This window comes from Phycodurus eques, chromosome 5 (assembly GCF_024500275.1).
Source record: "Phycodurus eques isolate BA_2022a chromosome 5, UOR_Pequ_1.1, whole genome shotgun sequence".
Taxonomy (NCBI): domain Eukaryota; kingdom Metazoa; phylum Chordata; class Actinopteri; order Syngnathiformes; family Syngnathidae; genus Phycodurus; species Phycodurus eques.
In genome coordinates, this window is record NC_084529.1 from 20,001 (window position 1) to 34,141 (window position 14,141).

The 14,141-nt window shown below is 45.3% G+C and overlaps 3 protein-coding genes across 10 annotated transcripts in view; all 3 read left to right on the top strand.

Annotated features, from left to right (window-relative positions):
• The window catches only part of chmp1a (charged multivesicular body protein 1A), a 16,322-nt gene extending 11,208 nt beyond the window's left edge, over positions 1-5,114 (top strand). Inside the window, exon 7 of the mRNA XM_061677234.1 lies at positions 3,385-5,114. Coding sequence (XP_061533218.1) covers positions 3,385-3,406 — 22 coding nt within the window. The 3' untranslated portion in view covers positions 3,407-5,114. The remainder of the gene's footprint in view (positions 1-3,384) is intronic.
• Positions 5,115-7,331: 2,217 nt separating this feature from the next.
• On the top strand, positions 7,332-9,749 carry slc10a3 (solute carrier family 10 member 3). Its single transcript, XM_061676686.1, has one exon. It carries the CDS (start codon positions 7,726-7,728, stop codon positions 9,142-9,144), a length of 1,419 nt encoding a protein of 472 aa, XP_061532670.1. The 5' UTR covers positions 7,332-7,725; the 3' UTR covers positions 9,145-9,749.
• A 1,656-nt stretch (positions 9,750-11,405) lies between these two features.
• Positions 11,406-14,141, top strand: part of LOC133402600 (Fanconi anemia group A protein homolog) — an 81,229-nt gene continuing 78,493 nt past the window's right edge. For 6 of the 8 annotated variants that reach the window (XM_061676508.1, XM_061676513.1, XM_061676514.1 and 3 more), the window contains exons 1-2: positions 12,491-12,681; positions 12,978-13,090. In XM_061676508.1, coding sequence (XP_061532492.1) covers positions 12,621-12,681; positions 12,978-13,090 — 174 coding nt within the window. In that variant the 5' untranslated portion in view covers positions 12,491-12,620. Of the gene's footprint in view, positions 11,519-12,374; positions 12,457-12,490; positions 12,682-12,977; positions 13,091-14,141 lie in introns of those variants that run through there. The other 2 variants (XM_061676510.1, XM_061676509.1) reach the window with 2 other exon arrangements.

Sequence of the window (14,141 nt, forward strand, 5' to 3'; positions counted from 1 at the left end):
GACAGGTGTATGGCTTTCCTAATCAAGTCAAATCAGTATCATCAAACTCAGCTGAACTCCAATGAAGGTGTAGAACAATCTCAAGGATGATCGGACAGCACCCGAGTTAAATTTGTGAGTGTCACAGCAAAGGGTCTGAATATTTATGGATGTGTGATATTTCAGTCCCCTCCTTGAGCCGTCACCTTACCGTGGTGGAGGGCTGTGTGTCCCAATGATCCTAGGAGCTAAGTTGTCTGTGGCTTTATGCCCCTGGCAGGGTCACCCATGGCAAACAGGTCCTAGGTGAGGGAGCAGACAAAGCACAGCTCCAAAACCCACTATGATTTAAAAAAAATCAGGATGACGTTTTCCCATGCCCGGAAGCGGGTCACTGGGGCCCCCCCCTCTGGAGCCAGGCCTGGAGGTGGGGCTCGAAGGCGAGCGCCTGGTGGCCGGGCCTGCACTCATGGGGCCCGGCCGGGAACAGCCCGAAAGGGTAATGTGGGTCCCCCTTCCCATGGGCTCACCACCTGTGGGAGGGGCCGTAGGGGTCGTGTGCAGTGCGAGCTGGGTGGTGGCCGAAGGCAGGGACCTTGGCGATTCGATCCCGGCTACAGAAGCTGGCTCTCGGGACGTGGAATGTCACCTCTGGCAGGGAAGCACCCCAAGTTGGTGTGTGACGTTAAGAAGTTCAGACGAAATATAGTCGGGCTCGCCTCCACACACGGCTTGGGCTCTGGTACCAGTCCTCTTGAGAGGGGTTGGACTCTCTTCCACTCTAGAGTAGCCAACGGTGCGCCGGGCAGATGTAGCTATACTTAATGACCACCCCGGCTGGGCGCCTGTATGTTGGGGTTCACCCCTATGAACGAGAAGGTAGCCTCCCTCTGGCTTCGGGTGGAGGTATGGGTCCTGACTTTTGTTTGTGCCTATGCACCAAAAAGCAGTTCAGAGTACCCACCCTTTTTGGAGTCCTTGGAGGGGGTGCTGGGGAGCGCTCCTGCTGGGGACTCCATCGTTCTGCTGGGAGACTTCAATGCTCACATGGGCAATGACAGTAAGACCTGGAGGGGCGTGATTGGGAGGAACGGCCCCCCCGATCAGAACCCGAGTGGTCTTCTCTTATTGGACTTCTGTTCTCACCACGGATTGTCCATAACGAAACCATGTTCAAGCATAAGGGTGTCCACAGGTGCACTTGGCACCAGGACACCCTAGGTCGCAGTTCGATGATCGACTTTGTGGTCGTGTCATCGGACTTGTGGCCGCATGTTTTGGATACTCGGGTGAAGAGAGGGGCGGAGCTGTCAACCGATCACCACCTGGTGGTGAGTTGGCTCCGATGGTGGGGGAATATGGCGGTCCGACCTGGCAGGCCCAAACGTATTGTGAGGGTCTGTTGGGACTGTCTGGCAGAATCCCCTGTCAAAAGGAGTTTCAACTCCCACCTCCGGCAGAACTTCACCCACGTCGGTGAAGACATGGAGAACGATTTCCTGACGGCTTCGAGGAAATTCTGGTCCACCATCTGGCGTCTCAGGAGGTGGAAGCAGTGCACCATCAACACTGTGTATAGTGAGGATGGGGCAATGATGACCTCGACTCGGGACGTCGTGAGCCCGTGGGGAGAATACTTCGAAGACCTCCTCAGTTCCACCGACACGCCTTCCCATGAGGAAGCAGAGTCTGAGGTCTCTGAGGCAGGCTCTCCTATCTCTGGGGTTGAGGTCACCGAGGTGGTTAAAAAGCCCCTCGGTGGCAAGGCCCCCGGGGGTGGATGACATTCGGTCGGAGTTCCTGAAGGCTCTGGATGTTGTCGGGGTGTCCAGTTTGACACGCCTCTGCAACATCGCATGGACATCGGGGACAGTGCCTCTGGATTGGCAGACTGGGGTGGTAGAGGGTGTGGTCCAACTACAGGGAGATCACACTCCTCAGTCTCCCTGGTCTATTCAGGGGTGCTGGAGAGGAGAGTCTGTCGGGAAGTCAAATCTCAGATTCACGAGGAGCAGTGTGGTTTTTGTCCTGGCCGTGGAACAGTGGACCAGCAATCAGGTCATTTTAATTTCTCGAGCTTATTTATGTCACTAGCAAAGATCTCCACCTTCCCTTTCCGCTCCCGAGCCAGCGCTCTCTCACAAGTATGTCTTCTACATGGAGGCAACCAATCAGAGGAAAGGGCGGGGGGGTCTTAGCCAAATATGGACAAAGCAGATACTAAACTGGGTCAAACAGAAGTAGCTGCCAGAGGGGCTTTTTCTCAACACTTGTATGACAAAACCAAGGTGTTTTTTTTAAATGAAATTGACACTTTTATACTAAGTCCATGTTAAAGAGTCATTCTGTGGAGGTCTAAATAGCCAAAATACAGGACCTTTAAGGTTGTCGGCCCCAACCCGTTTCGGACCCTATAATTGGGACAAATCCACTTTTAACACACCTCAGACCTAAGGATAATCTTATAAGAGATAAGACTGTCTGACGTTTGACGTCCTTAGTCGGGAAAGGGCAAAATCGGGACAAAAACAGCCCAATTGTCTGTGTGTGTGTACCGGGCCTGACTGTGAGTAGTGGGACGATCTCTCTTGCTGGGGGAGTATCTGGGGTGTGGTCCCCTAGGTTCTCCATATCTATGCAGTCTTGCGGAGGTGTCCGTGCGCCCGTGTGCTGGCCCTGACAAGTGATTGTAGGATGTTTTGGTCTTCTCCTGGCGTGGGGTTCAGATGCCACTAAGCTCTCGACGGACTCTGCCTTTCTTTTCACTCATAAATGGCTTTCTGATTCTTCCTTTTATTTTTGTTTGTTTGTTTCGCTTGCTTCATGAATGTTGTATGATTCCCTTTCTTGGTGAGATACAGTTTAGCTCCAAATTTAAAAAATAAACATTTTCGATTTGGAGAGGACAGCTGTCTCCCTCAAACACGGAAATAAAACGTGTCTTCTGCAGAATAAAATGATGTTCTCCCTCTCATAAAAATTAATAAAAAAAAAAAAAAAAACAATGTACATGCAGACTAAAAAAATGAATCGGTCCTAAAGCTACTCAAACTCGACAACATTTACACTCCCTCGTGCATCTCTGTCAACAAACGTATTTGGGACATGGTTTAAATGTCAGTTCACTTAAACATCTTCTTGTGTTTAGCCAAAAATCTCCCCAGAAAGTCTGTCCTGTTATGTTAGATTTGTGGAATCGTTGTATAATGTCATGCATGACTAATGTTCAAACTCAAATATTTTTCTGAAATTTGTGGTCCAATTCCTAATTGTATGATCCTGATTGCATTTGAATTTAGACGTTCCACTGATGTTTATATTTTTAAAGCACATTTTAACTTATTTTAAAAATTTCTTAATGGAGGCCTTTGCAATTCGAGCTTGATTATATTTTTCATGTTGCAGGTTGGCAGCTCTGCGGAGCTGAGGGGACTAGGCTCACGGCTGTGTGGGGAAAAAAAGACAAGTTTGATGGTGGTGGTGGTATTTGTACTGAACTGTTCCTACAAGGAGGATGTATCACTTTCACATTTTCTTGTTTTGGCCTAAAGATTGTGCCTGTTCCTTTGTATCCCCTCTGCAAAATGAATCTGTTTTTACTTACTGTGTAATGACAACAATGAAGATGTAAAGTTCTAATTCACAACAATTAAAGTGATTACAAGGGAGTGGGACATGTTTTGCTCTTGTGTACCTGGCTTTGGTCAAATATTGTTGTAATGTGTTACTGTCTGCAAACCAGCCAGGAGTCTCATCCTCTCATCACATTCATCCAAGTCCCAGGTATTTCTAACAATGAGTACACCAGTGGACAGTCCTTACATTATTACACTACACTGAGTCATGTTTGATTTGATTTTTTGTTAATTTACACACATGCCACCATCCACAAATTGTGTGAAATAGTAAATACCTTACTCTGAATTGAAGTGCCTGAAGGACTGTTGTTGAAAGAGAGAGATGTGAGATGAGCTCTGCACACTTTTCGTCAAAGTCAGGAATTTTCCTCTGCTACAAAGCAGATGAGAGATGTTTTAGCTCACAGAACTTTAGCTCACTCTAGCTCAGGCTGTCATACACGTACTATCCATTTATTTTTGCAGTGTTGAGTTGACCAATCATGTTTGTATTTTTTTCTGTGAACATCGTTATATATCTGTTGTATTTTATAGGTGAGACACCCAAGTATGGAGGACCAAGAGTCACAAAATAAAATAAATGCATAGATAAAGAATTAAATGTCATTTCATACTTAATGAAACGTTTATTTAATAATGTATTAATTTAATTTTGGCACTCTTCGTCCTCCATACTCAAGTGTATGGAGCTTAAATGCATGCTAAACCGTATAATGTAAACAAATGATTCTGAAGCTGTAAACCTAAGTTCAATTTTAGGTGAGCAGATAGCTGGGATAGGCTCCAGTACGCCCATGAGCCTGGTGAGGATAAGCTGTATAGAAATCGGATGGATGGATGTTGTTTTTAAAGGCATCTGAATGGTTTACAATAAGCAGATGTTTGTTGTTGTTGCTTTTAAATCATGGCTCTTTATACATTTGTTAAGTGCTTTGACTAAAGGATTCTCTCTTTGAAACTTGTAAGAGCAGACATCAAGATAGAAGCTAGGCCTTGACCAGTGACTGAGCAGTTTTACATCCATCCATCCATCCATTTTCTGAGCCGCTTCTCCTCACTGGGGTCGCGGGGGTGCCGGAGCCTATCCCAGCTGTCATCGGGCAGGAGGCGGGGTACACCCTGAACTGGTTGCCAGCCAATCGCAGGGCACATAGGAACAACCAACCATTCGCACTCACAGTCATGCCTACGGGCAATTTAGAGGCTCTAATTCATGCATGTTTTTGGGATGTGGGAGGAAACCGGAGTGCCTGGAGAAAACCCACGCAGGCACGGGGAGAACATGCAAACTCCACACAGGCGGGGCCGGGGATTGAACCCGGGTCCTCAGAACTGTGAGGCTGACACTCTAACCAGTCGTCCACCGTGCCACCGCAGTTTTACAGTTTCCTGTTTTTCCATTTGTGCATTATTACAAAGGGGTCTTATTTATACTGAGAAAACATCTTTGTAGCACTTATCTCGAAAATAAAACGTTCCCAATTGTCCAGCACAGACTTCAATTTGAATAGTGTCTTTTGTGTTGATTGCAGACATCAATAGTTATTGGTGTATATAGTTTGGCATGCATGCACTCATTTTTCATTTAGTCCTGTTTGAATTGTACATTTTTCTACAATCACTGCTGTGGAGGCAACCTTAAAGTAATATGTTGAATATGGTAAATGGACTGCACTTTTATATATTGCTTTAGCTACACTATGACAGTGCTCAAAGCGCTTTACAAAGCCTCACATTCACTCATACACCAATGGGCGACTGCTCCCAGGCCCACTGGAAGCAAATTAGGGTTCAGTGTCTTGCCTAAGCACACTTCGACATGCGGACAGTCGGAGCCGGGATTCAAACCAGCTCCCACTAGACGACTCGCTATCCCTAGTGATCCACAGCCGCCCAGAAACCACTTGTGATGGACGCTTCCTTTGTTGTGTCTCAATTTGTCGCCTCTTGAACAGGATGGTGCCTTCTGGTGAGTCTGAAGCATCAGTCTCGTCTGTGATCCTCCTACACCTTGGACCACTCCCCTCAGAAGATGGTGGTCAGTTGATGGGCTTGGATTTGTATTTAAGTAATTAAATAAATATATAGTGTCCTAGTGCAAATTCTTGGCATGTGGTCACTATGAATAAGAACATAGTCCTTAATATTTTAACAAGAATTTGACAGGATTCTTTGGCTGTCAAACGGTTCAGGGTGTACCCCGCCTCTCGCCCAAAGTTGGCTGGGATAGGCTCCAGCACGTGCGTGACCTTTGTGAGGATAAGCAGTATGGAAAATGAATGAATGAATATTAAAGGTCATGTTTACAACTAAATTAACCATTGGCCTGTCCAGGACCTCTTACCCGAAGTCATCCAGGAGCCACTTCAGTTACGAGCTGAATTTGGCAGACGTCGGCGAGTCTTCAATTAACCCAAGAAATGTGTTTTTGGAATTTGGGAGGAAACATAAGAACCTGGAGAAAACCCATACAAGCATGGAAAGAACATGGAAAAACTCCATGAAGAACCAATGAAGCCCAAATTTGAACCCCAAACTCAGAACTGTATTAACCACTCCTTCACTGTGTGGAGTTTGTATGTTCTCCCCGTGCTTGCATGGTTTTTCTCCGGGTACGCCGGTTTCCTCCCACATCCCAAAAACATGCGTGGTAGGTTAATTGAAGACTCTAAATTGCCCGTAGGTGTGAATGTGAGTGCAAATGGTTGTTTATGTGCCTGCGATTGGCTGGCGACCGGTTCAGGGTGTACCCCGCCTCTGCCCAAAGATAACTGGGATAGGCTCCAGCACGGCCGCAACCCTAGTGAGGAGAAGTGGCATAGAAAATGGATGGTGGGTGGATGTTTTAGGCTTGGATGCGTTTATTTTTCCACACATAAAAAAATACAGCATACACTCAAAATCCCACGATATATCGAATTATGACAGGGCAAAAGCCTCTCATGTCAACAAGAAAGCTGGCCGACTTGCATTCCCATGCTGCAGGACTGAGATGGGCAGTAGTGTCAGGTTTCCCAGTTGTGTAAAACAAACAAGGGATCGTCAATTTGGCAGCAGCCTTTCAGAGAACTGGCAAGAGATAAGTGGCTGTGCTGATTGTTCAATAAGAGCAGAGTGGATCAGTGCCACATGATATTGCAGGATTATGGAATGTGACATAAACTAGAAGTGATTCAATGGGAAATGAGGAGTAATACAGATTAAACAGACAAAAGGAGTGTGGTAGTAGATGGGGTAAAAACTGTAGACATAGAAGCTGTTCTTCATTTAGATGAACATATTATTTCTTGTTTAATTTTATAAAATAGTATAGGGTTTTGAAGTGCGTATGACTAATCCTTGCCCCTCCACCGCCTACCCCAAGTGAATACAAATCATGGTATTCCCTTTCCCACTAGAGTCCCACGGTTATTGGCTGAGGGAGTAGAGATGCTTTGTGTGCGACTTGGGGGTTATGTTAAAATTGTTGCCGTCGGCGACACCGGAAGTGGGTTGTAGTTTTAAAATTACACGCATTCTTTTGGTCACAATGACCACCCAAATGCATTAAAAATGTGGCTTTGCAATTATAAGTATCACTTACAACTCATTTTAATTGAACGTGCACAAACACCCACAATATATGGGCTCCTCTCAATTCCCCAATTAAGGATTTTTTTATTTTGGAAAGCAATAACCGGAATAATAGAATATACATTCCGCCGAACGGGGGTCTTACTCGTCTATGAACCGTAAGCAAACAACAGTATGTATATATGATTCTTTCGATTTGCGTCAGCCCATGGATCAACAAAGACAAAAAAGGAGTAGAGGAGATGCCGGTTGTTCGAGTCGGACATTTTAGCAGCGAGTATTGCTGGCTGCCACCCCCTTATGGAGAAATCTACGTGGTTGTTGGATTTCCTGTGTCTCGACGTTCGCTGTCAATTGCACGCCTCTGACTGGACAGGGCGGGGTGATGTTTTAGTTCCGGTATAATGGCAGCTCGAAAATGGGAAACGTACGACATGTAGAACCGAAACGCTTTTGTTTTACACCGGAGACAACAATGGCAATGTTTGCCGTCGCGGAGTAACAGCGTGGCAGGGGAGAAGTGTCAGAGAATACAATGAGGACGCTATTTACGATCTGTTGTCTGTTCCTTGTTACCGGCGAAGCGGACCGGGCGTGGGCCACTGTAAATCAGACCGTCAACCACAGCAACCCCTCCAATTTGACGGCAGATATCAGCAGGTATATCACGATTGGAGACGGTTCGTCACAGGAATTCGAGTTCCCTGAAAACACCAAGGGCGTGATTGTAATCTCCAGCCAATACCGGAGCCCGAAAGCTAACAGGAAAGGCCGTCAGAGCTGGAAACAGACCGTGAAAGTGCGCTCCTTGGACCCAGAAGTCCTCTCCATCCTGAATGTGAGCGACAGTGGTCATGCAGGACCTGGAAGGAGCTACATTATCGGTATCCACTCCGGTTTCCCTGGAAGGGCTCAGCTTCAGATCAAGCTGTTGGACCTGTCCCAGGACTCTTTGCCCATTCTGATCGAGGAGAGGACAGATTACTGCATCGTGGTGGCCCCTGGGAATGATGACCCAGCCACACAACTCATCAGGTCAGGTGGACTGTCCCATTTCTCAGAGAACCCTGTGCTATTTGCATTGCTTCCCCTCATCTTTGTCAACAAGTGTGCCTTTGGATGCAAGGTGGAGGTTGAGGTACTGAAAGCTCTACTGAAGAGCCCTGTACCTCTGCTCCTCGGGGTGTTGGGTCAGTTCCTGGTGATGCCGTTGTATGCTTACAGCATGTCTCGGCTGGCCTCTCTACCCAAAGCGCTCTCACTCGGCCTGGTGATCACATGCTCTGCCCCGGGCGGCGGAGGCGGCTACCTTTACAGTCTGCTGCTAGGAGGAGACGTCACCCTCGCCATCTCAATGACCCTGGCGTCTACAGTGGTGGCGGCGGCAGCCATGCCTCTGTCGTCCGCTCTGTATGGTCATCTGCTGGGGGTGCACGCTGCGCTGCATGTGCCATTTGTGAAGATTTTCGGCACCCTCCTCTTCATTGCCATCCCAATTTCTCTTGGCATGCTGGTCAAGCTACGCCTGCCCGCCCTCACTCGTGTTTTGCTAGGACTCATAAGGCCCTTCAGCTTTGTGCTCATTATTGGTGGAATCTTCATGGCCTACCAAATGGGCGCATCCATATTGGCCAACGTCAGGCCCCAGATTGTGGCTGTCGGTTTGACAGTGCCATTGCTCGGGTTGCTCGTTGGTGCGGTTCTGGCTAAATTGGTGGGCATGGCACCAACGCAGAGGAAGACGGTGAGCATTGAGGTGGGCGTCCAGAACAGCTTGCTGGCCCTCGCCGTCATGCAGCTATCCTTCCGCCGGATGGAGGCCGACTTTGTGTCACAAGCTCCTTTTATTGTGGCCCTCAGCAGCACCTCTGAGATGCTTCTCATAGTTTTGGCATATTACACCCGGCACTGGTTGTGTGGGCCCTCTGTCACAAGTACGGGAAGTGACAACTGATTGTAGATGCAATTTCTTGGGGAAAAATAAACTTGCTAAACCTACCTGTGGGGAAAAAACAGCTTATACCATTTTGCATGCCTGGTTGTTTTCAGTTATGAGCAGAACACTCGGTGGGTGACTTTTTGTAAATCGTCCTTTCATATTTTTCATGTAAACCAATGGCCTTATACTCGCCTAAGCTCTTTTTGTCTCATTTCTGTAAATATTATCCTGTGAGCTACATAGTGTAACAATTCTGAAGAAAGAAATACATATAGAAGAAAATATATTTTTGTACTAAATTACTTTTCTAAACAAAACACAAAGATTGATTTGTATCATGTTTACAAGTGGTTCAATGTGTCTTAGTGGGAGGATTGCGAACAAGAGTTTTGTGCTTTAAATGAGAACATAATGATGTTTTGAAAGTATTTGTTATTGATTGTGTTTGGATCTGTGTATCCACATACTTGAATATTAAGGAGGTGAAATGGAAAAAAATAAAAGCATCAATGAAACTGTTTTTACAGTGATATGTATATGATTGTGATATAATTCAATTGAAAATACTTTTGAAACTTTTGGAGAGGGGAAGTATAAAATAAACTGAAATAATGTGGTTGCGGAAGTGTGTGCTTCCTCTTATAACTGGGTATGTGGCCATGTTTAGAATTAACCAATCACATTCAAATTCCTGTGGTAGATGTGTCAGCACACATCTACCACCAGTTCAAGTGCCTATAATTAATCCCAAAATAAAGTTGTTGTTCTAGAAGGCTTTTCCTGGCATTTTTTTCTGCTTTCTAAGCAGAAGCTTGAAGGTTCAGTGCTAACACTGATTTTTATTTCGAACTAAAACACATTTCCACTGCTCTAAAAGTTCACCCTTGGTTTCATTGGACATATGTTTCCCATGTGTGTTTGAGAGATGTTGTTAAGTTCCAGTGAAACCCAGGTTTAACTTGGATCCATCCATCAATTTTCCATACCACTTATCCTCACTCACTATCTTTGGACGAGAGGCAGGGTACAGCCTGAACTGGTCACTAACCAATTGCAGGGCACCATTTGCACTTACAATCACAACTTCAGACAATTTAGAGTCTTCAATTAACTGATCATGCATGTTTTTGGGATGTGGGAGGAAACCAGAGCACCCACAGAAAACCCACGCAGGCATGGCCAGAACATACAAATTCCACACATCCGATGCTGGATTTGAACCCTGGTCCTCAGAACTGTGAGGCATATGTGCTAACCAGTCACCTACCATGCCGCCCAGGTTTAATTTCTTGCCCATTATTCCAAAAGGTATGTTTGGCACAAACACAACACTGTTCATCATCAAAACAACACCATTATTTATAGTGAAGCAAGGTGGTGGAAGCATCATGCTGTAGGGCTGTTTTTCTTCAGTTGGAACTGGGGCCTGAGATAAGATAAATGGAATAATGAACCCTAAGAAATAGCGGTCAGTGTTGGCGCAAATCCTTTAGGCTTCTGCTTGAAAGCAAAAAACTACTAAACAGCGAAAGTATAGTTGGGATTAATCAGAGGCTCTTCACATTGTGGTAAATGTGTGCTGACTCCCATTAACAGTAGTTTGAATGTGATTGGTTAATTCTGTTCAGAATCCACATGAGAGAGAACAAGTGCACAGGTGGGCAACCACATTTCGTTGTTTATTTATACTTCCTGTCGAAAATATTTAAACAAACAAATTCAGTTGTATTGTAGAGATTACATGCCAATCGCAGGGCACATACAAACTAACAACCATTCGCACTCACACCTACGGTCAATTTAGAGTCACCAATTAATGCATGTTTTTGGGATGTGGGAGGAAAGCGGAGTGCCTGGAGAAAACCCACGCAGGCACGGGGAGAACATGCAAACTCCACACAGGCGGGGCCGGGGATTGAACCCGGGTCCTCAGAACTATATATATATATATATATATATATATAATTAGCTGAAGTAAGAGAGAATATATGTGCATGAATGAGAGGGTTGGTGGGGGAAGAGTGAGGCTACAGGGAGAAACGATAGCAAGGGTGGAAGACTTTAAATACTTGGGGTCAACCGTCCAGAGCAATGGGGAGTGTGGTCAGGAAGTGAAGAAACGGGTCCAAGCAGGTTGGAGTGGGTGGAGGAAGGTGTCAGGTGTGTTATGTGACAGAAGAGTCTCTGCTAGGATGAAGGGCAAAGTTTATAAAACAGTAGTGAGGCCAGCCACGATGTATGGATTAGAGACAGTGGCACTGAAGAGACAACAGGAAGCAGAGCTGGAGGTGGCGGAAATGAAGATGTTGAGGTTTCGCTCTCGGAGTGACCAGGTTGGATACAATTAGAAATGAGACTTCGATGGTCGGACACGTCCAGAGGAGAAATAGTGAGTATATTGGTAGAAGGATGATGAGGATGGAGCTGTCAGGCAAGCGAGCTAGAGGAAGACCAAAGAGAAGGTTGATGGATGTCGTGAGGGAAGACATGAGGGCAGTTGGTGTTCGAGAGGAGGATGCAGGAGATAGGCTTACATGGAAAAGGATGATGCGCTGTGGCGACCCCAAAAGGGACAAGCCGAAAGCAAAAGAAGAAGACGGTGGATTCACCATTTACAAGTTAGGCATACTAATTTTTAAGGTGCCATTTAATGTACGTACGCGCGCGCGCGGACACATACACACAGACGCGCCCGCGACAGTTGAAGCGTCGGCCCTGTATATTAAAATGACGAATATGGTCAGTAAAGGAAATGACAGACTTAAACCTCTGCATGATAGTATTGCGGATTAAGCCACAGCTATAAAAATTGTTGCTGCGCGTCGAATGCCGCGGAGATCATCTCTCGTGATTGGTCCGTTTTAGTCACATGCGGTGATGACGTGCTCCGCGTTTCTCTCGGTTCCACATATAACCTATGCCCCTGCCTTGTTGATCGATTTTGCAGCATAATTAAACGTATCATCTGGTCAACTAGGCCCATTTGACACTGTTCCACGGTCACCATTGTTGTTGCTTTGTTCCTTGTTACGGAAAGTAAAGTAAAACCGGCTACCGGAAATGACAAAAAGATGCAGAGGAAACTCCACCCTGCCAATACCAGCAGTAGCGACACCCCCGACTTGGAGAAGAACTGCAGTACATTTTCAAAACTGCGCGCGTGGGTTGCGCTCGAGTATAAAGGCAAACTGCGTGAGGGATAGTCGCAGTGACGTTACCCCTGCTGCCTTCACACTGCCGATGGACCCCTCTTGGCAGTACGTGTAATTAAGTCTCGCCCCCGCCTGCAGGCTGGCTGCTCATTGGTCATTCGCCGAATATTCAGAAGTGAGTGACAGGACACTTCAGCAGTTCCGTTTCCGCTCCCGGCCGACTCGTTTTGTAAAATAGAAATACAGTACAGTGATTTATCATAGGAACTGAAAACATCTTTGTGTTACTTTAATTTAAAAGGTCTTGGAAGCAGGAAGTCCTTTCCGTAGTTCATTGAAATGTCATTGAGTGCTTCGTGTGACTCTGTCTCTCAGAAAAGAAGTCTGTGGAGCCTTCTCGGTAAGTGGACATCTCGAACTAGCAACTTTACTGACACAAAAACGTCGATTTTAGCTTTTGAATGTAGTCGGAATCAATATTGCTCTTGCTCAACATCTACAGTCTTCATTCAACATATCGACGTCTTCCTGCAAAGAGGACGAATCAACAACTACCACGTGACTTTTCTACATAACAGAATTGCTAAAATTGAATTGACTCCCAATTGAATGGAAATTATCAATTATGTCAAACATTCTGAACCTTTTGAAAATGTCAAAGCATGTTTTTGCTCATCTGGCTGCTTACATTCCCAGCTGGTCGTGTTGTCAAGAAACCAAAGCAAGGAGATGGTCAGCAGCTGCAGGAGGCAGTGATCCACTTGTTGGAGCAGCAGCAGGATCTCTGCAGCCTATTCAAGGAGATTGGGGTGAGTGAGTGGAGTACACCGGATGTTTAAATTATAACATGGTATTGTGTCATTAAACATACATAAACGGATGTGTGTGTGTGTGTGATACAGGGCTTGCGACTGCTACCAAAATGGTCGCATATGTGACCCTTTTTCCAGTGTGCGCGAGTAAAAATGTCATCCGATAGCACCTGCACAAGTGCCTGTTTTAGTGCTCCCTCTCACACAGTCCGGGGTGGCACTGGGTCATGGAACCTCTTAGCCAATGTGGCTAAACAGTATAAAAATCTCCAAGCCAAACTTGAGTGCAGTTAGCCGCAACATCACTCGTGTTTATGAGGCTAAACATTTCGACATAATTAGCCAGTCCTCTTCACTAGGAAGTCCATAAGCTTTTAATATGGGCCAATTAAAACTACCCTGTCATCAATTAGGACTGATGATTGTGACGACATTACTGATCCTGGAGATAAATAATTGATTTAGAAGTGTGCCAATAAATAAAATAATGAATTTTACCATCTTGTTCTTCATTGTTGTTCAACACCCATTTTCTCCTTCTGTTGTTTAGCATTAAAAAAAAGTCAAACCAAGGTTTAAAAACAAAACTTTTATTATATAAAATTACTATAACAGTATCAGTGAAGAAAATTATTATATTCTACTAGCAAATTAAAACAGAATGACAAACATTAAATTGAATACCACCAACTCATGAAGTGCAGAACAGTGTATTACTGTGTGAAACAAAATTCACGTTCTCAAAGTGCATCAACAAATGCAAGAATACACAGAAAATGTTCTTATGCCTTCTACAATGGCTGTATAGAAAAAAAAAATCATTCCAATTGCAATGAGATTATGGTCATTATGCTGTCTTGTAGTTGTAACCATGGCATGGAACTTGGTCCAATCTTTTACATTCACCCACTGCTGAAATGAATCATTGTAAGGAAACTGGTCAAACTCTGGTCCTTCAATTGAAACAAGGACCTATTTATTTTTTGTCTCTATCTTCAACCTGTTTTGGATATTTCCATCCATCCGTTTTCGACACCGCTTCTGCTCA

Bases quoted from the DNA above. Each gene is read 5' to 3' on its own strand.
- slc10a3 (XM_061676686.1), top strand. From the start codon at position 7,726: ATGAGGACGCTATTTACGATCTGTTGTCTGTTCCTTGTTACCGGCGAA.